At 46.8% G+C, this 26,802-nt stretch overlaps 1 protein-coding gene across 5 annotated transcripts; it reads right to left on the bottom strand.

Moving 5' to 3' along the window:
* Nucleotides 1–1,287: 1,287 nt before the first annotated feature.
* ARHGAP1 (Rho GTPase activating protein 1) lies at nt 1,288–26,704 on the bottom strand. Of its 5 annotated transcripts, none has more exons than XM_032690583.1 (16): nt 26,657–26,704; nt 23,013–23,120; nt 22,319–22,469; nt 22,033–22,216; nt 21,147–21,239; nt 16,014–16,043; nt 10,732–10,819; nt 10,386–10,517; nt 9,802–9,888; nt 9,073–9,171; nt 8,271–8,378; nt 7,022–7,098; nt 6,559–6,636; nt 5,883–6,011; nt 5,611–5,714; nt 1,288–5,050 (listed from the first exon to the last, which is right to left on the bottom strand). In XM_032690583.1, exons 4-16 carry the CDS (start codon nt 22,169–22,171, stop codon nt 4,871–4,873), a joined length of 1,344 nt encoding a protein of 447 aa, XP_032546474.1. In that variant the 5' UTR covers nt 22,172–22,216; nt 22,319–22,469; nt 23,013–23,120; nt 26,657–26,704; the 3' UTR covers nt 1,288–4,870. The 5 variants fall into 5 exon arrangements, with proteins under 5 accessions (XP_032546474.1, XP_032546475.1, XP_032546473.1 ...); XM_032690584.1 differs by having other exon boundaries at nt 22,319–22,448; XM_032690582.1 differs by lacking the exon at nt 22,319–22,469.
* Nucleotides 26,705–26,802: the final 98 nt, after the last annotated feature.

Genomic DNA, 26,802 nt, shown 5'->3' with positions numbered 1-26,802 from the left:
ACTTTTACTACAGGGCCTTCAGTATCCATCCTTTTCACCACATCACCAATAAGACAAGGGACTGGAAAAACCATCAGCAAATACATGAAAAAGCAAACAGCCACAGAAGTAGGATTAATCACCAAAGTCAGGAACAATTAAATGCCCTCCCCTTATGAGCCTATTGTATGTTATTATAAAAAGAAAAATGTTCTCAGAAAAATATCCATAAGGCCACAAGGCAGCTACTCATGAAAACATGTCCGGTTGCAGTGGTGTTTACACTGCGTTCAGTACTGCCCATGTGACTGCATTTAGCATAGGTCCTGCCAATGTCAGATCCCTGTCAGGGACGGATGCACCTGCTCTGCAGCTCCTCTGAGGCCAGAGCAGATGTTGCTGCAGCACAGTGACAGGCAGGTCACCGTGACCAAGCCCAGAAACTGGACCAACTGCTGCACTCACAGGAGGTTTGTGATCTCACTGTGTAGTCAGCACAGGGACCAGTGTCAACATGCAGAACGAGAACTGGCAACACAGGAAAGCCCTTAATTGAATGGTTTATCAACAATAAAAGCTGAAAAGCAGCACATTTTTAGAAATGCAAGAGTTGACATCAGCATTAACACATCATCCTGACAAGGCCAGTAGCCAGCGCTCAGGCTACTGCCCGATGCTGATGCTTTTAGCTTCAGCACTCTCTATTCTAGTCCTAATTCTTGGCTTCTAACAAAAAAGCTTACTGATGTAAATTTACCAGCAAATTAGAAAGTCTAGGAAAAGATGGTTAACTGTATGTGATCAAGGGGTGGAGTGCAGTGGTCCTAAACAGACTGTTGTACATTGAGGAGTTAGTAATCCACGTATACTGAGATGAGAAGGTGCAGACCTGTGCTGCACATATTACCTGGCCACAGGATAAACTTAGCCAGCTAATCCTAACTGGAAAGCCTGCAGGTGGCTCCCACTTGGCACCTGGTGATACCACAACCTGTGCAACTGCTGGGTCTGCCTCTTGGAAAGGGCAATCCTAGGCAGACTGTTCGTCATGACAGGGAGACGGTAACATGGAAGCGCAGCCCTGTTCAGGAAAGAGCCAACTTTACAATAATTCATTTTGTTTGAACTCTGTTTCCAGCCTGAGGCTCCTGCAAACTAGTATTTCTTCCCAGAGTTACTCACATAGGAGGCATTTCATACTTTCTTTCCTCCCTATCAGCATGGTTGTGGCTGGCAGCATAGCCAGCCTTACTTCTGTTTCTTGTAGATGTGCCACAGCTGCTGCCACTTGACAGACACACCTGGATCTGGGATTACATTTTGATTTTTATTGAAATACAAAAAGTGCAAACTGTGAAATATAAGATTGGTGCAGATTAGCAGAATATAAACAGTGTGAACTGTGAAAACCCCAGGCCTGCACCTGACGAACATTAACAAAAAAGAAGGCAGGGAACATCAGCAACAAAAGCAAAGCCAAAAATTTCACACAGGAGCCCCTGTGCATAAAGAGGAAACTGGGACCAAACTGGCCCTCAGCTCTCTCTCGAGTTAGCAAACATTGCCACAAGGCATCCAGACGGCCCGGCCCGACCCCCTGCACCACCAAAAAGCTCTGGTGCCAATACACAGCTTGGGCCAAGGAGTGATCAGAGGCCATTAAGACAGCAGGAGGCTTAGCAAAGGGGAATGTTCTAGGTGCTAAAAGCAGAAGGTTGATGCAGAACAAATACCCCCACAGGGAGAAATGGCTAATAGCTAACCTGAAAGAGCCAGGGAAGAGACCCTAGGGCAGCTTACAGCAAGGAGAAAACCAACACAGACCAGCACCTAATCAGATACTGCCTCCCACCTATACAAGGCAGAGAAGCCCAGCCCAGCCAGCACCCTGCCTGTGTGAAGAGGCTGACCAGGTGGGGAGGGAATTTAAGCCCCTGGCCTTGGCAGGTGCAGGCTCTGGTGACCACCCACCCAGCAAAGGCTGTAGGCAGGCCCAGGCCAGTTCCTTGCTCAAGTCACAGGAGGGATATTTCAATACAAGGCATTCAGGAGAACAGATTGCAGAAGCAAAAGCAACTCTGGTTACTGTGCCTGCTCCAGAGCCCTCAGCAACTCCAGCACAAGGAGCAGCAGAGGAAAGGGGATATTTACACTGTGTCCCTTCCAGGATTTGCAAGCACTTTCCCACCATGAGCAGTAGCAGTTCCTGAACACTCTCCAAATCTGCTCCCACCAGGCACTGAACTGGAGCAGGCTTTCATCCCTGCCTGCAGGGGATACACCAGTCTCTGTTTTGCTAAAAAAGGAAATGTTATTTCAAGAATTCACTAAAAAAAAAAAAAATCCCAAAAAAACCCCAAAATAAACCACCACACTCCAGCCAGAACTCAGACACTAGCAGCAATCCCTGCTCTCCCTCTGGGCAGGAGCTACTCCAGGACTGCTCCCCTGGCTACTAGGCAGGGAACAGTCCTTGCTACTCTGCAGGGCTGGAACGTGCCACCTTCCCCAGGGAGCACATAGGGCCAAGGCCTTATGCCCCAGCACACAGGCACTTTGATTCCAAGTTGCTGAGCTTGGGCTTGTTCGTTGCAGGGGAAGTTAGTTGGGTTTGCCTTTCCCATAGGGAGATGGAGGTGAGGCCAGCATCAGCTGCCGATACAGTCAGAGCACCAAATCTCCCTCTCCCCATACCAAAGCCTACACAGAGCAGGGTGCTTGCAGGGAAAGAGGGGCTGAACTGGGCTCCCTCAGCCTCTGCAGCCTTGCCCCTTAAACACTGGGGCAAGTACACCTCTTTCCACACTGTCCACCCCAAGAGATTACTCCTCCACAGCATGTCAGATGTGCTAATTTACTGTAGGAGAGACTACAGGTGGATTAGGAGCAGATTATCTCTACCTCCAAAACATTTATTTGGTTACTGCTGTGAATTGTTCAGGATGAAACAATTCGTATCCTGGCCAAACAAGGAAGGCTCCTACTCTTGGAAGAGAGAGACTTGGAAGTCTCCTTGTAGCATCCTTAGGGCAAAATCTCCCAGTATCTATAACAGATCAGATCCAGTCCTATCCTAGAACATCTCTTGCTCTAGTCTTAGTAATGCTCAGTTTCTTCCTCACTGTTCCCACCCACATGTTGGTGTGCCTCCTCCAAGACAGCTGGCTGGACCTGTGCTGCCTTGCAGAGCTGCCTATGTTTGCACCCATTCCCATTCCAGAGCTTAGCAAAAAGAGCAATCTTCTTAATTCCTGTGACAGATGTCACTTATTTTGATTACAACAGGGGCACCAAACTTTGGTCAGTATTTATAAGCAGGCTAAAATATTATGAAATAGCAAATTCTATTTAGCATCCAGTAGCTTTTTAAAAACCAGTTCTGCTTGGTCCAAAAGATTTGTCCCTGAGGCCAGATGCAGCAGGGAGGGCTGGCCCAGGCATGCAGGGCACAAGATATAAAGATACATCACACCAGTGAAGTAAGGCTAGAAGCTCCCTCTTAAAACCCTGAGAGACCCAGGCTAAGGAGAGGGATCTCTTTTAGCTCAGATAACAGCAATGCTGCAACCCAAAACCAACAGTGATGCCATAACAGTATTGCAGCTGCTCTGGGATGGTGCCAGGACCACTCCACTCTGAGCCTGCCTTGTGGGCTACCCGATCTCTCCAGCTGTGCCAAGGGCATACAGGATGCATCTGACGAGGCTTTCATGGTAGGAAGGAAAGTATGAACTGAGGAGACAGGGCAAAGGCCCTTGGCATGGAATAGCTGTTCCCTCACAGCTTTGGCACGTGAGTGCTCAGCACCTGGGCAGAAGTTCGTAATCCAGGCCTGGTGCACTCCAGGGTGAGGGTTGGCCCCAGCCCCCAGACCTTCCCTCAAGGCCATGCTCTCTGTTACATTGTGCTGGGGAAAGTTCTGCTCAAAAATACATCTCAAGGTGGTCCATGCCAGTCAGCACAGATACACAAGCCAGAGGGAGAAGAGGCCTTGTGCTGCTGCTGGGACAGGCCACCAGGGCACTTGCTCCCTGCCATTCAGACTCACCAGCTGTCAAAGGGCCCTAGCCAGCACCTCCACACAGCCAGGCCGGAATTGCTGCTGGAAGGACAAACATGCCTGAGCTGGGTAACTATGGGAGGCATATTATCCACTACACCAGCAAACACTGAACAGTATCTGGAGCGGGTGACCCCAGAGAGGCTGGGCTTTGGGCTAAATTCACCTTCACTGTTTTGGAGTCTGACAGGTAATAAAGCCCATTGCTGTGAACCTGTTCTTCACTTGCCTGCCAAAAGCTGGGGGTACAGAGAGGTGTTTGCAAGTGCAGGACATGCTGCTACCTGAAGCACAAGGACTGCTGGCTCCCTTCCCTGCTTTAGGTGCCCCTGGTGAAAGGCAGGATGCACATTTAGTGCTGAGAGATGGCACTCGCAGTAAGAACATCTCTGTCACAAAACTCAGCAAGCCTGCCCTAGCCCAGACAGCCCAGCTGAGGCAGGGGAGGTGAGCTGGGGCTATGGGAAGCTTGAACAAAAAAGACCTTTGCTGAGGAAGGAACCAGGAGGGCAGAAAAACTGCATGTAAGGGAAGGAAGAAAGGAAGGCAGGTCATCTGATAGGGCAGCAGACTGGTGATGAGCCCTGGAGGAGCTGCACAGGTGGGTTATGACTCCACTCTCAGCAGCTGGGAAACCAGCTCCCCTGCTCATCGGAGCTGTAGGTCTCTTGCACACTTACTTGCACACTTTCACCACCATCTCCACAGCCCTCACTCTGCTCATCACCCAGACAATCAATGGTCCCTTTGTACTGGAGACAGCTTGGTCACAGCTCCAAGATAAAGAAGGGGGAAGGTGGGCACAGTGTGCTGGTGTGGGCTGGCCTGGATTCAGGCCTCTGCATCCTCAAACAGCTCCTTCTGGTGGTCCAGCAGGAATTTGGTAAAGGTATTGATGGGGTTGATGGCTTTTAGAGTGATGGCTACATCTTTGGCCCACAGGAGATTTGGGCCAAACACAACTGCCAGGTTGGCATTTGTCATCTTGTTTCTGTCACTGTGAGCAGAGACCTATGTGAGAAGGAAAGAGACCATTGTGAATCCTACAGAACAGCCCAGCAGCTGCCCTCTACTCTCCCCAAAGCCAGAGCTGAGAGACTCTCAGGGCAAATGAGAGGAGAAAAGCTGACCAGGCCATATTATAACAACAGGACACTGTCAGCCAATATCTCTGCAAGTCGAGATCATGATCTTCCCTCTTGCTAGAACAGCCTTGCAGTGCTTTCCTTGGCAGCAGAAAGTTCTGTAAGGCAGATCTGAGACCCCTTTTTTACTGAGGTATTTTGCAGTTCTACCTCCACCCTGGGGAGCTTTCAGCCTCCTTGGTACAGACCACACTGTACCTCTTAGGCTTAAGGCCTGCCTGCACCTCTCAGCATTATGAGAAACAACTGCTTAGGCTAATTCATCATGATCATTCTTGATCTTTGTATAAGAAGAATGTAAGGTAAAGAAAGGCAATTCCCTAGCTTTTCCTCTCAGAGAAAAAGAGAGAGCAGGCTGTCAAAAAGCTGATGCAATGCACTGGCAACTGAACTAGTATATAACTGCTCACTTTTGGAATAGCTCACCTGCACCAGGAAGGCTATCAGTAAACGGAGCACTTGGTAGTTTTCTTCTGGCAAAGTCTGGAGTGTTCTGCGAACAACATCCACACGATTCACCTCCTCCACACCTAAAAATCAAGAGAGACAGGACAAGCAGGTCCCTGAGGAATCCTCAGTACTCATCCTTATAAAAGCCCTGTTTGCAAGCACAGGGTGTCCCAAGCATGACCCCCCGAAGATATCTTTGCCCTTAGCCAGCACAACATTCAGGGAAAAGCACACTTTTTACAACTCACTCTGGAAGCTGACAACATGGCTGTAGAGGCCAAAAGTGAGAAGGGGCTCAGGTAGCTCCCTCAAGAAAGTCTTGAGAATCACAGCGGGGAGATGGACATCTTCATACTGCTGGAAATCTACAGGCACACCTGAGAAAGTAGATCAGAGACTCAGTGCCCAATGGAAAAAGCAGGACTTCCATCAAATGATGGGACATGCTGGTCAGAGTCCAGAACTAGGGAAGAAGTATTTTAAAGAACACAGAAAACCGAAGTACTGTGTCTTCTAGCAGAGTGGAAAAATGTATCCCAAAGTCATATGCAAGGCAATGCTGAATCCAGCACTACATCTTTAGGAGTCATCAAATGAAACATGACCAAATTTCTTCCTGGTCATCTTCAGTCCCTCCAGTGTAACCAGACTACTAGGATGGTATAGCCACCCCAAGAAACAGGGGAAACTTTCAGGAATAAAAAAAGGACAGTAAGGGAACATGAGTGGGAAAGAATATGCTTTCCACAGAGCAGAAGTATCAGATGCTTCTCCCTTGCAACTCGGGTCATACTCTGAGATGAGGCCTCGCCTACAGACCTATCAGAGAAGAAGTGGATCCATGATGGACTAGTTCCAACACAGTTCCAGCTGGACAGTAGTAGTTAGGGAATGAGAGGGGCTCTGATGTGTTTGGGCACTTACCCATGTTGTATTTTTGCTGGACCTCCTTGACAACCTGTGTATTTGCTGATCTCCGGAAAATTCCCTCTGTAGCAAGAGCTGTGAAGTGAGAAAGATCAGCCATGTGAAAGTCTCAAAAATGCTGGCCTTAACAATTATAAATCCATGCTGTGGGGTATTCAGGCAGATGTCAACATGTCTGTTTCTTAGAGCATAGCAATTCTTTCTGCTTCCACTACCACACAGAGGATACAAGGAGCATTTTGCTACTCTTATACAAGTGGGAGTATGGACTCCTGGAAGAAAGAGGTCTCCTAAGCACTGCACAATCTCTCTTGAAGGCTAACTCACCTAGTTCAGGCTTTACACTTTATTCTAGACTGCTGTTCTTCTTTATCCTACCACATTCTTGACAGGAGCTTGGGTGGAGGAGAGGTCACTGACATGGAACTGAGAGGGGCTGCAGCTTTCCCCAAACACTTACCATGCTCCTGCAAATGAGCAATAGTGTCTCTGACCACCAGAGGAACAGGAGACTGATCAGGGCTCTTCTCCTTGAGACTGTGGCAAGAGACAAAAGGTTACATATGACTGGTCCTCCGCACCCTGCATGCAGCCCCCAAGTCTTGACGTTGCCCACACAAGCTGTACCGCATAGGATCTTGCTATCCCAGTCCTTGGTTCAGCCATTATTCAGCCTTCTAGCCTCTTCACCCATCATGCTACATCATTCAATGGAGGAAGTATGAGCTCATTACTAGACCACAGGAACATTTTTCTATCTCCTGTAAAAATTATAGCCTCTAGGTGCCAGGGCAAAGGGTTTCCCAGAAGGTAAGGTTGCTAGTTATGAATCAGGTGAAAAGGGTTAAGCTTCTTTTTTCCTTCCCCATAGGAGCAAGGGCAGAAAGCAGGTGACATGAGAGAAATAACTTTAGCCACCCTACTCCTGTGATAGAAGATTTATCAACATGATGGCTGTCAGGGAAAACCTAGTGATGCCAAGGTGTTCGCTGCCACCCTTACATTCGATTGTCCAGACCACTCAATAGCATGGAGCTGTTCCCCCTTTTGAGGCTACTAACAAGCTCAGGCACACAGCACCATGGGAAACACCATTTGGAAATGTATTGAAGCTGGGCAATGTGTTCCCAGATTGCTTTGGAGGTTCTGTCTGGCTGCATAGTACTGGCTCCTCCTCATTCCTCGGGGAGGCAAAATCACACTCAAAGTTAAAAATACCTTCAACACTTACTCAGTATCACTAGCCCTTGCCAGTGTCTGTGTTTGCCTGTGTCACCGTGCAGGAATTGAGAGTGGGATTCAGTACAAGGGTGAATAGAAGTGCTTTTAAAATAGATATGGAAAAAAAATTAAGAAACAGATCTGCAGTACTGCTCAATCAAAACAGCACTAATCCTGCCTCCTACAGACTTGCTATGCTTAAAAGGAAGTTTCTAGTGCCATAAAGCTGTCCCCATGGTCCTTATTTTGCTCTTCCCTTAGTGACCCTTAGCTGCAGAAACAATCTAACCTGAGGATCAAGCGGGTGGAACTGAACTGAGTCAGTCAGGATCTGGACATGAGCATGGAGTTCCTCAGGAAAATGATTAAAGTTTTGTAGGAAGTCTGAACTGCAAAAAATTTCACAGCCATTTTTGTTGCTGTTCTAAATACAGTGACCTCTCATCAAGCAAGGCAGGGCAAAAGCAACACAGTCCACAGATACTCACTGCTGGAGCGAGACTCCAAACTGCTGGTTTGGCAGCGGTGGGCGTGGGGGTGTTGGCTTCTGGGGCACTTGTAAAGGTTTCTGCAGGGATCTCAGGTATTCGTCATATCTGTAGCAAAACACAGACTAGTAAAAAGCCACTCCACCTCCCAGAAAGTGCATGAACCCAGTACTGCACACCCACTGGTAAATGCTCCAGCCTAGGATGGTTGATTCTATCTATGCAAAAACAGGACAGGCACCTCTGGAGCATAAGAACAAATATCTGGTTGCCAGAAAAAAAGCAGGGAGAAAGGAGTAGCTATCCTAAATCAAGAGTTGGAGGAGCTGAGGATGACAGCATGGGCAGGAGGCCAGGATAGCACTGGATGTGATGAGACAAATGTGAATGTGTGTATGGGACAGGGAATCAATCTGGTAGGACTGAGATTATGGCAACTTTGGGAAGCCCCAAAGACAAGCTGAACGGTGCGGAGTGAGCTAAGCAGGTGTCAAGACACAGCAGACGCACACCATGAGCTCCAGGTCAGTGTTAAAGTCAGCATCTTGCAGAAAGTCCCCAAGGGGTGAGTGGGAGAGGCAGGATTAGTGCTCCACCGGAGGAGGATTTTTAACCCAAAGATAGAACTGGGCACTGGGGCCAAGGACACACAGGAAAGAGTATGGAGAGAAACAACAGTCTTCAAAGCAATTTGTCACCACTCCCTCCAAAATCACTGCCTGAGTGGAACAATCTCTTCCTCCTCCAGAAAAGTTCCCTCTCACAGAGCCCGAAGCAAGTGGGAGACAGGCAGTATTCTCACTTCAGCACTTGGCTTGGGATTCCCAACTGTTCCAGCTTCACATACTCCTCCAGCTCACTAAGGTAATTCACATAAAAAATCTTTCGCCCAAATTTAAAGCTGAAAAACAAGAGAAAGGTAGGTATGTGAGGAATCAGGAAATCCAGTAACAGAACTGATTTCTTACAGGAAAGGAGAGCAGGGGTCTGCAAGGGACATCAATGGGGCAAAGGGGCACGTATGGCCAAGCAGCAGATATCACCCACACAGCTCTCCAACTCCACCTATTTTACCAGGAGATGCTAAGACTTTCCAAGTCACATTAGAGGCCCTAGCAACAGCAGACTTCTTAAAACTCTGGATTTCTTCTTCCTGTGTTCAGAAGAGTAGCCTTGAGAAAGTTTTGGTCTCAATTATTTTACAGAGTTACAAAGTCAGCAACCCAATAAATTAAATGTAATTTGGACTGATGTTCTCACTTCCTTTTCCATTACTAGCAGAGCCTGACCTTTTACTTCTACTTGGCTGGATAGAAAACAGCAGCACAGAGCTGCAAACTCTGTAGAGGTTCCTGAAGTGGTACTTCTGGTGTCTAAATATTTCTGAGCTCAGAAACAGGAGGAGATAGCATAAGGTGAGAGACTCCAGGGTAGGCTTGGCAGCCTGGGTTCATCTTGTGCCCAACTGAGAATGCTCCACTGTTCCCCCATAGAGCGAGCATATGGGTGAGCCTCCTATAGTGCTTCCTACCTGATCAGAGGCTTAAAGAGAATCAGCAGGGTCTTGATGAACATGGTTGGGTGCACAATATACAAGGCTTTGATGTTCTTCTTGTACCTGCCAAGAGAAGCCCAGTAACGATGAGCTGCACTTTAAGCAGAGGAACCAACCTTTCCACAAGATTAAGACACCCTGGCTGCTCCGTTCCTTTTGCACTGAGCCTCACCACTCCCCAGCACCCATGGCCTCTGCTCTCCCATGCTTTGTAGCTGTGTCAGGCCACTCAGCAGCCTAAGGGCATGCTCTGCTGTATTCCAAGATTCACCGAAAAGCATGAGCAGCCTCACCAGGAAGCAACAATTACACCATGGAGCTGACGCACTTGCACCAGGCCCTGGTTTTGCTGCTTGCCTGTTGGCCTAAAGGATGTAACTACAGAAGGAGCTTTTTATCCCATGATTCAGCCTGCATTGAACAACAACCCACCTCTATAAGCAGGGGATTAAGTGACAGTAAATTATGATGACCAAGCTACACAAGGAGCCTAGGGAAGATCATCTATGTTAGGCTACAGAACAGCACATTATATCCTCGCTTGCTGCAGCCTTACTCACTTGCGATCAAATTCCCTGTAGGCATCCCGCAGCCAGCTCAGGGATGGCTTGTTCTCACTGGTCAGGCCATGGTGCAGGTACACCAGTGTATAATCACTCTCCACATACTGGTCCAGTGTGAATTTCAGGTACCTGAGAAGAGACAACTGCTGAACTCACTTCGTGCTCTGCTACAGAAAGGTTTTTCCTTTGGGACTCATTGCATCCCCAGCAATGGAGGTAAGCACATGGGAGGACATATCCAGCTAAAGAAGCTACTGCTGATAGACCTGGCCCCAAGAATCCAGCACCTAAGAATTAGGTCAGGTTTAAGAAGTTAACAGCAGCCTACTAAGACACTACTCACCCCAGCAGTTTCACGTGATCTAGCTGATGACTTGGGGGCATCCGGCAGGCACTGAACAAAACTACTTTTCTTCCATATTTGTCATCACCTGCAGATGAAATGCCAGAGATTACACAGAGTTTAAAGACTGCATTGTGCTCTTGCAGCAAGGGGTAAAGAAAGAATGAGAAACCACCATAACAAGGCAGAAGGCTGGTTTGCCACAGCTGCCAGCAAAGCTAAACCTGATTTTCAGCAGTTACATGGCACTAGTATGGAAGCAGAAACCAGAACACCAAGGGCCAGGCAAGTCAACAGTGAGAATGGAGAACAGAATCCCTGCTCCAGCCCTGAAAGGAGAAAAACACTTGAAGCCAGGATGCCTCGGGGCACATAGAGGTGGAGGCAAGTACAAAGCAGAGTGCTCAGAGCATTAAACCTGCAAAACCGTCCCTGGGCACTGCTCCTGATGCATATATCCAGGAAGGCACAGGGAAAACTGCCCCTCACAGGCACAATAACCACTCCTTCCATCCTGCACATAGTCCCAGATTAACTGCTTAGAGTTTGGTGCATCTGTTTCTTGCTTCACCTGAAGTTTAGTCCTGCACGCAAAATACAAACCATTTCATACTCTGGAAACCAAGAAATTCCTAGAGAAAGAGCAGTCCCAGTCACATCCTAGAGATGAGGAACAAGCATCATCATAAGCCTCTTCTACAGATGGACCAAATAGGGCTGCTGGATTCTCCAAGGGGATTGTAAAGTAAACTCTTCTTCCATCCAGAGATATTTTCCCAGCCTGAGCCAGAAGGAGCTGCAAAGTGCGGCACAACAAAGCATTCTTTGTAAAAGACAAGCAGAAAACAGACCCCATTACACTGGAGCCAAATTAAGCACTCTCATCTCAGGGAGGACACTCCCAGCCGTCACTTCAGGCTTCAGACAACAAGCCAAGTTTTCCCCAAAGCAAGTCTTAAACGTCAGTGGACTTCTGACAGCAGAGATCTCGGTCCCATGAACAAAACCCAAGCAGATGCACATGGCCAAGCTTAGCAAACATGCTCGGGGAATTAGAAATTTAGATAAGTAAGAACATACAGAGTTTGAGGGAAAGTCTGATTCTCTCCCAGACACAACACCCAATCCATTTCTACAAGGACGACTTGCTTTTTAGCAGTAGTGGAGATGAACTGGTTCCTTTAGAGTGAAGGGTTAAAGACTAAAGTCATCCCATCTTTTTAGCCACTCACCCTGCTCTGAAAGCTGTGTTTTCTTGTCAAACAGAAAGAGTGTGGAACAGTGGAAGAGGCTATTGAGGTTACACTCAACAACACACTCCTTCCTCCCCTACGGCACAACTATGTCATACAGACCACAGCACAGAAAAGCAGCAAGGATTGATATTTATGCAGGCCAGACCTTCAATACATCATTCCTCTCAAAATAAATCCTTTTCCCCACGTGCATTTACAATATTCAGAGCATGCAGCCATTTTCTTACCTTTGCATGGGCTCTGGCCCTCAACTACTGCTTGGCTACACTTGCCATTGAACAACTGAGATCTCGGAACAGCAAACCTTATTTCCAGGAACACTGCCTCTTAGTAACAGGTGAGCACTTCGTGCTGCGAATTGCAGCCAGAGAACTCACACATACCAGCCATGACATTAAGATGCCGCTAACCCTCTTTTAACCCCATCTTGGCCAGAAGAACAGATTCTCTTGTTACTTGTTCACTTTTATTTTCTCCTCACAAGTCCCATGTTCAAGTCGCTCACCAGACAACACAAGAGACAGAATTTTCTGATGCACACAAGCCAGAAATTCTACAAAAGCTAAGGACACTGAGGCAGCACTAGGTACAGACCAGGAAAAGGGTGGCATAGGCCATCACATTGACATACACATGCGGAGATAAGGGGCAATTAGGGAGGACGAATGACCCAGAATGCAGGACTAGGAGAGAGTGATGCAAGGCTCATCTGGAACAACCAGATACAGTCACAGCCAGGCCACAAGACCAACATCACATTGCATATCCCATGGTAGCCCACTCTCTGCCTAGCCCAGAGTTTCTTGGTAGGTTGCTATGAGCTTTAGGGCCGGGTCTAATGTACTTAAGTTGTCTATAAAACTAAGTGCAGGATACAAAGTCCTGGGCAAGGAATACGGCACATTGTGACTCTTCCCATTGGTCTTGAGCAACTCGTATGTCTCTGTCTGGAGGACAAAGGGTTCTGCCCGCACAGAGCACCAAGAAGACAGTAGCATTTGAGAATCTGTTGAGTTTTATAGTGATGAAAGAGAACGGTCAGAAAGACAAAAGATCTTTACAGATCACAGCTTTGTGCTAAATTCAGAACAGGTGCTATCTTCAGATAACTGAGAGGCTGCATTTCAAGCCAGAGTGGATGGTCTGAGGGCCAAAAGCAGACTGCAAGCTTTATCAAGGCAGGCCTTTGTAGCATTCAGTACAGCACCATGTTCATGCCACGTTGTGTGTGGCCACACACTCATCTCAGGCTCCTGGGCACTGATTTCCAGACCTGACAAGTCACAAGTCAGGAACCACGCAGCTTAAACAACTTTCTCTGGAATTGCATAAAAGCTTATGGCAGGGCCTACACAAAGTCAAGAATTTTGTTCCTTATATAGCCTTGGTGAAAAGGTCTGAGATTGCTGGTGAAGAATAAACAGACAATCTGCCAAAGGGGAGATGGCATGTTTCCCCTGGACAATTTCCAGGATTGAGTACATCAAAAGATAATCTATAGTACCCTGGGTGACTGAAAAGGAGTGGCCTGTTTTGCCTTCCAAATCAGAATGAATTTATGCATGAGACCTACAAAGGAACCAGCATGCCCACTACCGAGTTCTGGGTTTTGCTCCAGTTTCATCACACTGAGCTCAGCCTGTCAACAGAGAAACTTTCAAAACAACCAACTGCCAATCTTGTTTTCACTTGACATATATCTGACCAGTCTGGTTCTTCCAGACATGACAAGATTCAAAATTCAGCATCAAAGCTGAACAATCAGTTGTTCCAGTTTACAAACAAGAACCTAAAGCCCATTCCATGCATTCTTGGCTCTTGAAGGAAACTGCCTGCAGGTGGCCTCTCTGCCTCCTACAGAACAGATTCTTATCAGGTTTGATCTTTCCCAGATGCTCCATCCCTTGTACTGTTTCTTTCCTGTTTGCAATATTAATCTTAGGTATCTAGGTTTTCACCCCTTGTTTGCAATTGCAAATAGCTCGAGTTTCCATTAAACACAACTACAGACCACGAAGTAATCACTCAGCTTCTCAGGCTCCTATCTCTCCCAGATGAGGAATGCTTAATAGTTAACAATAAAACAACAAAGAAGCAACTATATATCATTAGTATTCACAGAGTGCCCCAACTCTGCAATATTTTCAATCCACACTGGAATTAAACTACCTTTCTGTAGGATGCAATGCAGATTATTTTTCTTTTAAAACAACAAAGAGCAAGACAGTAGCCAATATGAAAAGCCTCTCCAGACAAGACAGCTGCTCATCTAAAGAGATATTAACTTGTAGCACTGACAGACATGCTAATTCTCCTGAACATTGTTATAGTGTTTTGAAGGCCCCAAATCAGTTTTTCCTCTTGCCCAAAGAGCAGCGTCTCCAGGGCACTTCTGAGACAAGGGGCAAGGAAAATCACTGCTGTGTTTCCAAGCCATCAGTGCAGGGCCAAACTCCTAAAAGGGTCAAAGTTTAAATACTGAGGCTAATGTTTCATGTTGACACCCGCAGCAATAAAACCTGTCACAGCAGAAATTCAAATCAAGATAGCCGTACTGTCCTGAGACAGGACTCTACTAAATGAATCTGCACAGCAAATGCGGAAAATACATTCCTGGCTTGCAATCCTGTTATGTATTTCTAAGTAAATAGAAATATATCCGTTATATATCCTGAAATATATCCGTTAGCCTTTATGCCATGACTGCAGGCAGCTTAACCGCTCTACAGAGACCCTGCTCAGTCCAGCCTTCATCAGGTAACCTCAGTTGAGTGCCCACCTCGATGAAAGATTCAAATAGCCTGGTACTTTGACGCTGAGAGGATGCAGATGGATAAAACTTGCCACCAAAAGCTTGTGTTACTGGTAAAACAGCAAAGTTAATAACAGAGTTCAGGGTCAAGGAGAGGGCATCACTACAGAATACTGGGACTTTGCTACACAAGTTCCACAAAGCTTAGGATGTTTATCAGAGCCACTGTCAGTAAAAAATGTATCTAATGTAACTTCAGGTTCCTGCCAAGCTTATGGCACAGCTGGGAAATGTTTAAGTATAGTAGATTTTAGTTGCCTATTGAATTCCAGAGTGGATTTAGCCCTGCAGGAAAAGAAGGTAAGGAGCTCGAAGCAGAATTATTTTAATACATGACATCTTCCACCTAGATAGTCCCAATATCCAAATTCACTGCCAGAATCAGAAAGCCTTACCAAGTGAATATAGCTTTAACTGACAAAAAAGTGTATTAGAGGGTCAAACTAAAGAATGCAAAATGGGAGGATGTTTGAGAACATAGAAAATATGGGAGAAGAGTCCACATAATGAGGAAGTGAGAATCAGCATTTCCATGGACTGTGTGAAGGTCTTAGCAGAAAGAACTTCACACCAAAGGAAGGTTTATCTACATTGAGAAGCATGAAAGCACCGGCAGCCAAATTCTTACGGCTTAGGACTGAAGTCCGGAGAGTATTAACAAATGCTCAGCAAGCACAGGGCAGTCTAGCACAGCTTCGGGTGAACAAATTACCAAAACACAACATCTCTGCAGCCAAATGGAGAAGAAATAGATAACAGTTGCTTTCAGATGGAGAATCCAGTTTAAGTGCCAGCTGCTTAGCACATGAGTGCAGCAGCACATCATGTGAGGGAATAGGAAGCAATCCTATGAACTTCCAAAGCACACATGATAACAAGGTAAACTGGAGTTCAAACTGAACTGGTCCAAGCAGGCCACCACCATGACAGGAGAGGAACAGGATTTACACTAAGACCCATGAGCCCCAAAGTGCCCAAAGTAAAAGCACACACGCCAAATTTGGCTCAGATGATTCTGCTGTGCCCGAGGCAGAGGTGCAGCCCTCAGATGACAATTTTGTGCAGCCTTTGGACTCCTGAGAAGCTGCCAGTGCAGCCTAAGGCTGAGCAAAGTTTGGGCTCCCCTGAGACAGTCCAGCTACAGGCCATGGTCATGCTAAAGGAATACCATGATCTACAGAACCAAATGTTAATGCCACAAAAAATCTACCTACCTGGTTGGGCCCCATCAAGTGCACCCTGGTCTGGAGGAACAGAAAAAAAGTTACAGCAAGCCAAGCTTCGCACCCTTTCCCAGAAAGTAATCTTGAGTGTAAAGTCTCAGAGCCTAGCCAGATTGCCACTGGGATGCATCTACCTGCTGTCTTGCAGCAGACAACCTCCCTCCATTTCATCTTTCCCCAGTGCTCCTCTCCAAAGCAACCTAATCTAACAGTTAGAGGCAATAACAGCAATCCCTGATTCCCAAATCTCTTTCTTGAATTTGCACCTAATTCTTACAATCACAGTCAAAGTTCTGGCCCTAAATGTTACACTTCCCCGCCACCAAAATGGCAACTGCTCTACTGCCACTTTTAAAAGGGTTAATTGCAATTAATTCTGAATGTCAACTCCTCTGAACAACTTCAGAAGAGTACAGAGAACAGCATCATACCATATGAATACCACATCCCACAGACTGTTTTGCAAGAAGCTAAATTTCACTAATAACCTGAAGATGGGACAATTTATATCTTAACACACCCACAGCTTTAAAAAAAAAAAAAGTTTAGTAGATTCTGAATAAAAAAATAAACTGCCAATTAGAAAAAAAAAGGGAAAAAAAGGTTTCTCTGGGCAGGGAGGAGTCTACAAAGGCATTTAATTGTCACACCCAGCCCCTTTCCATCTCTCACAGCTATATACTCAACTGACCCACATGGTCCTATCAAGACAAGAGCCTGATCAGAGCAGGGCTCTAGGAAGAAATTCTCCACTCCCTCAATCTCCCTTAGAAACTTAAAATTCCTTAGATACTCTCCCTTCCCTTGATCTTGTACATTAAAATGTGGTACACAAGCTGGGCTTGCTTTGGATGGGCTCAATTCTACAGAGGCAACTCATAATTTTGTATCATACAAATATTCTTAAACCAACCAAACAAACAAAAGGTCAAAGCCAGAAACTACATCCAAAAGCAGCAGAAATGTAGGCAGACTGTATTAATGGAGCCAATAATCATGTACCGTACTGGAAGGGAAAAGGACCCTTGTTCTCCTTTACTACTGGGCCTTTGCTGAGCCCATTAGCCACCAAAGACACACTGCAACACACCTTCAATACAAGTTCTGTCTGCCACTTCTACCTTTGCCTACCTAGAGAAACAACAGCTACTATTGCTCCAAGATTGATTTTACCTCCCCATGTCAATCACCAACAGCAAATCATCAGCACTAGTTACAGCTTTGGCACCTGCAGCCAACAGCCAGCCAAAATGTTTTTTTGGGTAGGTTTGGTACCAGATTCACCATTGAAAATATATTCACTGCTGAAATTGCAGTTTCAATCTAGTAACATGCAAGAAGGTATACTCCTAGCTCTCCATCTAGTTTTCCCACTTCAATCACAGGTCTTACACACACTAGCATCACACGTTATCTGCGAGGGCAGCCCTGCAGACTGACAATTAATGGTGTGACGCACCAGATTTCCCACAAAACGTAGCAGAAATATGCTCTGAGCTTCAACAAAGCTTTGAAATCACTGGGCAGGGATTACTTACACAGCTGGAGTAAACAGTGAAGGCCTCTTTCCTGAACCAACTTGCAGCCTCCCACGGCAGTGAGAAATTCATGTGCCATTCACATGTTAAGCCCCAGTTTACTTATCCCAAAAGAAAGCAAGCCAGTTATTGTGTAAAGTGGGAATGCTGATGAACCTCATAGCCATAGCTTTGTATATTGACCACAAAGAAGAGACCAGTATTTCAGACTGGGCAGCAGAATGAGGAAGGAATACATTGCCAGAGCTGTTATGAGCCCTGCTCTTCCCATACAGCTTGTGTTTCCTCCAAATGCTGTGATGTGAGCAAGGAAAAAAAATCACACTTTTCAGAAGTGATTCGTGCAGTGAAATCAAACCTCCTCTGTTCCAGCCATGTGTAAAGATGAATTTCACTGCTGCAACGCTCACAAAAAGAGGCACTCAGAGTTAAGAAAAGCAAAACCACACAGAGACCCCCTCCAGAGCCTGCATAAAACACTCCTGAAACACACACCTTAAGGCAGGTCTGAAAGGAACAGCAGAGCACCACCTTTTTCCTTCGGAAAAGCATTGAATCCCAGAAGCAAAAGAAGGTTTCCTAAAACTAAAATATTCTGATTCCCAACAATACTCCAGTTCTGAGTACTCCCTTAGAACTGTGGCCCAGATGCCTTTTGCTGTCATCTTCCTGTAACACACCACTGCACGGGACAGCAACAACATGCCTGCTCTTTCCCCATGGACAGCCTCCTCCAGCAAGATCCCAGTCCCCAGGAGAGACAGGGACATAGCACACAAAGGAGAGTCTCCATGAAACTGCTGCACTATTTTTAAATGAAAAACAAAACAAAAAACTTATTTCCCAACATATTCTGCAAAATGTTTTTCTGTTACTCTTTCCCCTCTTTAGGCCAGAGAGCCTAAAGGATATTCAAATCCAGGCTGCCTTGAACTGAATCAGAAATTAAGGTCAGCTAGAAAATAAGTGTGCTAACTTTTCGTCACTTAAACTACATTTTCAATAAGTTATTAACACCATGCACCCATCCCACAAGAAACAATTACTTTTCTGACCACACAGGATAACCCTGGGATCACGGAATTCAGCCCGAGGATGGGAACCAGCCTTTTGCTTTTGTCTCAAAATAGCATCATCATCCCAGAATATATTTCAGGGCAGGCAGGAACAGAGTTAGCCATATGTTTTCTGCTCTGAAGTGCAGAACAAGGAAGGACATGGGACAGAAAGCTAATAAATCAGTAGAACGGATAAAATTCCCCTTGATTTGCTGCCATTTGGTAATATTTACAAAAGAATCAGGATGGAGCTATTTTGTTTCAGACTCAGCATGGCCAGTGTTCATTGTACCTGAAGGTGCTGAGCACCACAACTTCTCAGCAGAGCCAGATCCAAACAGTTTCATATTAATCATCCAGAGAGATTTTTATTCTCCAGGCTCTTTCTAATAGGATTTTTCCAGATTTTCCCAGACTGTTTGCCTCCAACAACAGCCCAGAGAAAACTACCCTGTCTGATTCTCTTAGCAGTTAAAATTATTTATTATTGACCAAAAAAACTGAACAGCTCCACCCCAGAGCCCAGATTACAACTCCGGCCCTTTGATCAACTTCATAAATCCTTCTTCCAGGAGATGAAAGACCATCGAGTCTCAAAACTATGTGACAGCAAATCCTCCCTTCTGGAGCTGTGCTCCTTGCTCTCCCAATGCCAAGAAAGGAATCACACCACACTCAGTGTGGGGACCATCACATGCTTTCAGATCCATCAGCTACCGGTGAAAACTGGCCAGCAACTGCCAAGAACCAAAGATTGTCAGAGCTGCTTCTGCACTATGCAGAGACACTGGGACAGAGACCTCACTAGAAATACAAATTTAAACCACAACAGGGAAGAGATCCCTTTCAGAATGCAGGCGCAGCTCCCAGTCAGCCACCATACCACCCTGAAATCTTTTCAGGAAGCTAGATAATTCTTCGTTTCCTATCCTAGACAGTGTCAAATGGCTACTTTCCAACAGCCACTCAGACACACTTCCACTCTCCATTCAGAGAGCTTCTGAAAAAAAAAAATCATCTTACCTTGGAACAGAAATCCCACAGAAAGAGTGGGGCTTATGTCAGGAGGCAGCACACAAAGCATATCCTTGGCTTGGGCTGACATTCCAGTCTTATCAATGTCTCTGATCTAAACTCTCTGCTAAGCATTTTGTCTGAAGCAAACATCAGTATCATTCAACTCAGTCATTCCTAGAGTCCTGAAACACCAGTTACCTCTGCCATTTGCATTCCAAGTACTCTATCACTGAAATGGTGGGTTCCACCATTTTCCCAGTTTCAGCAGCAGGGACGCCAGAGTGCAGAGCCCTATAAAGATCAGACTGCAGATCCCAGTCCTGAAACTCCAGCCCCATGAAAAAGTAGGTTAGTAGCACATTCGCAAATGAAAGCACGTGTGGCAAATCTAAGACATAATGGCCCAAATGTTAAACATCTGGCCTATCAACCTTAGCAGGAGACAAAAGACAACAAAATTTAGAGTTTGTCATTAAAATTTTGTTCCACGAAAGATGAAACATGAGAGATTATGAGAAAGAAAATTCATTCTAGAAAACTGCCCAGTTAAGAACAATGTCAGGACAACTCTTACCAAAGTGTCTGAGACTCTTCCCTTTTTGGTCAAACCTGCTGCAGAACAACTCTGAATCAGGGGGACTCCAGCTTGTGCCTCTGCTTCACTGCAAATTCCTATGTGGGGTAGGGACCGAGGTACAGAGAAATGCCAATAGGAAGGGTAGGAGGTGGCAGTGGGAGAGGTAGGAGGTGGCTACAGATAATCACGGAGAAAGTATGAATCAAGTCACAATAGGCTGAAAAGGTGGTTTGTTTTTTTGGTTTTTTTAAACAAGGAACACAAGATAAACTGGGCTTACCTTTCTCTCAGGCTTACCACAGCAACCTAACAAATACTCCAAAACTCTTTCTTATGGAGGTCCCAGCAGTAAATCACCAGGGGTTAGCATAAATAGAATAATATGGACAAGACAACAACAGAGAAAATCCAAATGCTTGTGACCCTGAATGATCAGGTCTTTCGTTGTAGTGAAACAAGGGCCTATTCCCTCTATTTCAGATTTCTGTACGTGCTGTTTCTGGACAGGATGGCAAGCTCTGACTGTTCAGATGTAAGACTTGCCACCTACTGTGGATTACTCAGTTCAGTTGAGGATCTCAAAAGCTGTACTGCTTAACTAGGTAATTTCTGTGGCACTATCATGCAAAAACCACATTTATGCTTAGGATATAATCAAGGGCCACATCTAAAACAATTCAGCAAAAGAAACTGACTCCCGCTAATAATATAATCAAGACAGCAAAAGCCAAAAGGGAATGCAAGTTTAACTGAGGTCAAAGAAAACTACAAATATCACAAACATTCAAGAAGTTTGGTGCTCCTTCCCTTCACAGTGCCACCTTCATTGCCACGTGGGCCAGGCAAACATCAGATATCCACAGAGCCCATCAGAAAGGCCCTCCCTCAGCCTAGCTGCAAAGATATCTAAAAGAGAAAACAGAAAGACCCCTACCTGCTACTTCCACAATGTGGTGCCTGGCAATATCATAGTAGGGATCATCCCATTGCAGATGAGTGACGGGCTCAGGGGAGCCTTTGGAGTCCTCTGCACAAAATACAAGGAACAAGCAATTAGAAGAAGGATCTGGAGCACCTCAGTGAGGGGTACAAAAGGGATAAGAGGTATGAGAAAAAATGGCAGTTATGCATGGGAGGGACTAACGTATGCACGTGTACATCTTGAAAACCCACTTTTGAAATTCTGAGTGGACAAGAGCAGCAATGACTTCAGAAGAGTCCTGTCAGTTCTATGAGGTCCATATGTATCCCTCAGACTCTCTCAAACGACTGGTCAGATATGTCGCAAGTGTTCACGAAGACAAAACCCAAGGACAGTAAGGACACCATCGCAGCCTTTTAGAGAAGAAGGATCACAACACAGTCCCTCGGTGGATGGCCATCCTGTATGCCCTTGAGCTAATTTCCCTGACGTCTTTGGGCAGCAGTTCATAGCACAGGATTTCAGAGCAACAACTCAGATCTCCAGCCCCACCTCCTACATGGAAGTTCGAGACCCTTCCAGTCTAGAAGGCCAAACTATCCTGGCAAGACTCCGTAACAGAGGACACTCAAGGATTTACAGCTCATTTGTACTGTCAGCACCAAAATGTAGTCAGGCACAGAAATGAGAAGAGTATATTTACATCAGCTGGCTCTGCACTTTTCAGTGCTGTTCAGTACCAAGGCTGATTCACTTGGGTGTGGTGCAAGTTTAATGTGTCTATAAAGCTTTTAAATGGAGCTGGGGCTCTCTGTATATGTAGATATGACCAAAATGCTGCAGGACAAATAATTGCTTTTTGGCCAAAACCCAGATCCCAAACAAACAGGATACTTACCTGATTTGGGAAAAGCAGGGGCTTCATCTGCTGGCCAGTTCTTATAATCTATGGAGGCCAGTTTGAGCTGGCTGAGGGACTGGTTGGTATCATCCAAGTTCAGGTCATCCTGAAGCTCCGAGAGTGGGTCTGTAGCCATGGTCCCCAAATACCACAGTTTATTTTGCAGCGCCTAGAACAAGGACTGCAAAGATTGTTAGGTGAGAGCCAGAGATCACAAATTTACCTCCCTACAGAGGCTCTTCCTCTTCTCACTGATTTTCCCCAAATACTTCCTTATCTTTACATCCAGGAACTCCTCCTCCTCCTCCAAGCCAGAAGCACTGACATCTGTCAGATTCTTTCACGACAATTGCTATCAAAAGGCCATCAGAAGCTGTACCAGCCCTCCAGGGAGTCTCTGCTTGACCACAGCCCTGTAAAGAGCAGTTTCTCTCCTGTAACAGAAGCAGCACCAAGACGCTAAGGAAGGCGACAGGCTACACCAGCCCCTGCCTGACACACTCACTGTACCAGCTCTGAGCTTCCCCTCCCTGCGAAGGGCTGGCACAAAGCCCAGCTGTTTCCACAGTTGGCCCAGTGTTGGAAGCTTTCCCAGGAATCACTCCCCCTTCTTCTACCCATAAGGGAGAGACAGAGCTCTCAACAACACTGAAGTGGGTGCTTCTGTGTGCTGGGATCTGAAGACAGAAGTGAACAGCTTCTTAAAACAGGATTTCATAGGCTGAGTTAGTTATAGGCTGTATAGTTATGAAGAACAATACACACAAAACCCTCATCTCCTTTCAGCATCACTCAGTAAATCCTTGATAGCATGATAGCAAGCAGCAAGGAATCACCTCTTTCATTTAAAGCCATACTGCCAGAATGAGTATTTTTCATGAAGTATGCCATAATACTGAGGAGACCAAAGAATTAAGAGGGTCCAAGAAACAGAAAGCTCATTGCATTTGCTGTTTGCAAATATTTCTCACTCTCACCTGGCGCAGAAGATGCGTCAAAGCCGGAACTAGTACAGCATACAGCACCACCTGCAATTCTCAGGGACAACCCCGGGGAAACAGCTGTTATCCTCTGAAGTCAGTATCCTGGAAGTAAGGAAACATTGGAAAGGACAACTATGAAGATCTGGATTGCTCACGGACAGTAATTCAGTGGTCAACAGGCACCAAGCCAAGAGGAACTGCAGAAAAACCAAATGACATCTCACACCTGCAAGAGTCTCTGTAACACTGTTTCACAGACAGGGTTGTGCTTATTTTGCATTATGAGGAGACCAAAGGGTTCAAAAATGATCTGAGGAGGCACAATGCCTTTGTGTGAAAAGTATATTCAGAGTAAAGCTATTTTCTTTAGCAGAACTGAGAGGGAGCAATGATCTTTTGCATCCTCCATTCCTAGAGCTTGAATGTGTCTCTTTATCCAAAGAAAACAATGCAACAGTTACCCAGATGTGAGCACAAAGGCCGAAACCTATGAGACACTGAGCACCTGAAAGTGTGTCACATCCATGCTCAGGTCTATACTTGTGACCAAGCTTGGGGATGCATTTTGTGAGCACAGGAAATTGGATATTCAGTGTTTGCCCTTTCCCTCTGGATCACTCCAAGCTTATTACTTCCTGTCCTCCCCTATCTGCTACTCATCCATTTGCAACCAGCTTTCACCTCTTTGGGGCTCCAAAGGGCTGGGAGCTATTGCTAATCAAATGCAATGTTTCCCAAATTATGAAAGAGTGTGACATATATTGGCTGTGGATCACCAAGACACCACATCAGACACACAGGGCCTGACCACTGTAGCAAGTGCAAAGACCCAAGCAAAATTATTCCCTGCCCTATAGTGAGGGCTGCAAGAGCTGCCTGACCTTCTCTGATCTCGATGGGACAAGGAGCAAGAAATCAGGTTCCCTTGCACTGTGAGCTCATGCTGGAACCACGCAGCAGTGGAGCCAAGGGACAAGGACTCCCCACCCCTGGCAGATGATCTGATTTCTATGGTAACAGCAGGCATTGACTCCTATGACTCAGTGAGCTTAAAGCATTTCTCAGGACAGCTCAGCAGCCCCAAAAGCTCAGTATCCCACGCTGAGGAAGCATCCATGCCCCATCAGGGCAGCCTCTCGGCATTCCCAGCTCCCAGGGATTTCCTGGCCCTGGTGGGGACAGAAGACCCAAGTTCAATTGCTGCCATCCATTGAGCTGCCTTTCCTGTGAGATTCTTGGGGATGCCCAGTAGCAACCCCATCCACAAAGCAAGGTCCTGAAACGCTTAGGGACCAAATCCACTCCTCCCACGGAGCAGTGACGATACTGCCACAGGGACAGCAAGATGCCAAGTGTCCTCACTTTTCCCTACATGGATCACCACTTAGCTTCACAGTCAACTTGCAGCACCTGATTAGAGGCAGAAGAGTTGATTATTAAACTGGGGGATTTCCCCTGCAGCATAAAATTAATCTTAGTGTGGCACCATGTGGAAGAAGGAAGTCACTAGTAGGCTACACACTGGAAAAAGAGCCCTGGATAGTGCTCTTGCCTAAACCTTCCTTAACCACCAGCATTTCACCATGTTTAACTCAATTTAAGAACTGCACTTGTTTTACATAAATGTCATGACCACATGCAAGTGGTACAGCCTGTATAGCAAATCGTAAGGTAAGAAAAATTACATATCCAGCTTTAAAAAGTAAAAAGTCTAGTCAAACATTCAAAAACTAAAGAATCACACTTGATGTCAGAAGTGTTTATTGACTGCCAGGCTATAAAGAGCCAACTGTTTCCTTTTTTCCAAGTATTTAAGTATATTTTCTGCACCTATATTGCACATGAACACTTGCTGTCTAATAAAAATTAACTTTCTTGATAACAGAGATGTGCTGGAGAACAGCATATTCTGCTGAAGGAGAGAAAACTCAGCCCATTAAAATACAATTTTCACACAAATTCTGATCTGGAGATTCCTTATACGAGATCCCACCAGAATTCACCCAGGGAAGACAGTTCACTTATATCTAGAACGTCTTGGTAACTGCTGTTCACGCAAACTACTTTTTTCTGCAATTTCAGTATCAATACTTTTCCACCACTTATTTTTAACCTGCACGTGCTTGGTAGTTTCCTTTTCCTGTTTTCTTCCAGACATACTATCAATTCAGAAGGAATTCTACACTTCAAAATATGACCATGCATACATTACCACACCCTGGACCTGTACTTACAATAAAGAATTCCAAAAGCCAAGTGACCTCTTCTGTGCCAGATGAACAAGCAATGGTTAGAAACAAAGCAATCCCAGTTCCGGAATTAGTTTTCGGACTCTGCTGCCATCCACACCTCCTCCCAGTTTCGGTTCATTTGCACAAGTGTCTGTTTTTATGTACACACCAATCAAGTTCCCTGTACTTCGCTATAGTGTTAAAATCAAGTACATGGCAAGAAAGGGGAGAAGTTACTCAGCAGCAGACCTTTGGAGTACTCGAGTGAGTGAGCTCCAGAACCAAGACTCTACCAAAAAGTCCAGTCCAAGCCCCCCTTCACATCAGGACTGATGATACCACTGAGAGCATCACTGAAAACATCACTACCCTGATACTACTCTGAAAGAACCTAAGGGTCAGGAGCCAGACCAGCTTTGTCTGGCTCACTGTGACCAGATATGACAGACACACTATTGCTCAGAGAACCTCTTTAGTCCTGCTTTATTGTAACAGCTTTTTAACTGAGTAACCTTCCTTCTCCAGTCATCCCAATCTGTTTGCTGAAGGCCACCTCTGTTCCGCTGGAAACACATCCCAGCTAGCAGTCGACCTCCCGTTAGTAGTTCTCTGCAGGGTCTGAGAGCAAAAGCGCTGAGCTCTTCAAGTGTTCCCTCTGGCGCTGCAGCACAAAGTACAGAAGCTGCTCTCAAGTGTCCTGCAGGACCCACCCGTCACACAGGGTGAGCAAGTGAGGCAGCGGGGCACACACAGCCCTGCGGGCCCTGCACCTCTCTTCATCATCATCACCGCCTCCACCACACATCTGTTCTTTCCCATTCCCTTCGACTGAGCTCCCTGGAGAGCCCTGACCCAACCCCAAGACTCACCTACACGACTCACAGATTTGCTGTTTACACTGTTAAAACAAAGCCCCAAGCTCCCCTAGCACACGCCAGCTGCCTGGAGGTGGGACGTGTACCAACCCAGGCTGCTGGGCACCGCGGGGACGGCAGCCCCCCCAGCCCCGCCGGGACGGGACCAGGCAACAGCACGGCCCGGTGGCCCCGCTCCGGCGGCGCCTGCACCGCCAGCACCGAGCAGAGACCAGCGCCCCGCGGGGTCCCGGCCCCATCTCTCCCCGCCCGGGTGCCCGCGGCGCTTCACCAGCCGCGCTCTCCCCGCCGGGCGGTCACGGCGGGCGAACCGCACCGCACCGCACCGCCTCCTCACAGGGCGCGCCCGACAGCGCCCGGGCTCGGGACTCGGGGCCCGGGCCCGGGCCGCTCAGCCCCAGCCCCGCCGCCGGGCCGCTCCCCCGCCCCGTCAGCACCGGGACAGGCCGCCGGGCCCCGGTGCTGCACGAAGGGCCCGGCCGCGCTGCCCGGGCACAGCTCCCGCCCGCCCCGTCGGTGCCGGTGCCGGTACCTGCTGCCGCCGCGGCCGCCGCCTGGCACCGCCGCCCGCCGGAAGCGCGGCCCCGCCGCCGGAGGAGCGCGGCCCCGCCCCGCCCGCCGCCGCCGCCGGCCGGGCGCGCCCGCTGCCCGTTCGCTCCGTTCCGCCGGCGCGGAGCG

Source organism: Chiroxiphia lanceolata, chromosome 6 (genome assembly GCF_009829145.1).
Source record: "Chiroxiphia lanceolata isolate bChiLan1 chromosome 6, bChiLan1.pri, whole genome shotgun sequence".
In the NCBI taxonomy this organism is placed as follows: domain Eukaryota; kingdom Metazoa; phylum Chordata; class Aves; order Passeriformes; family Pipridae; genus Chiroxiphia; species Chiroxiphia lanceolata.
Note: the sequence above shows the minus strand (reverse complement) of the source record. Positions and strands in the feature narration are given on the sequence as shown.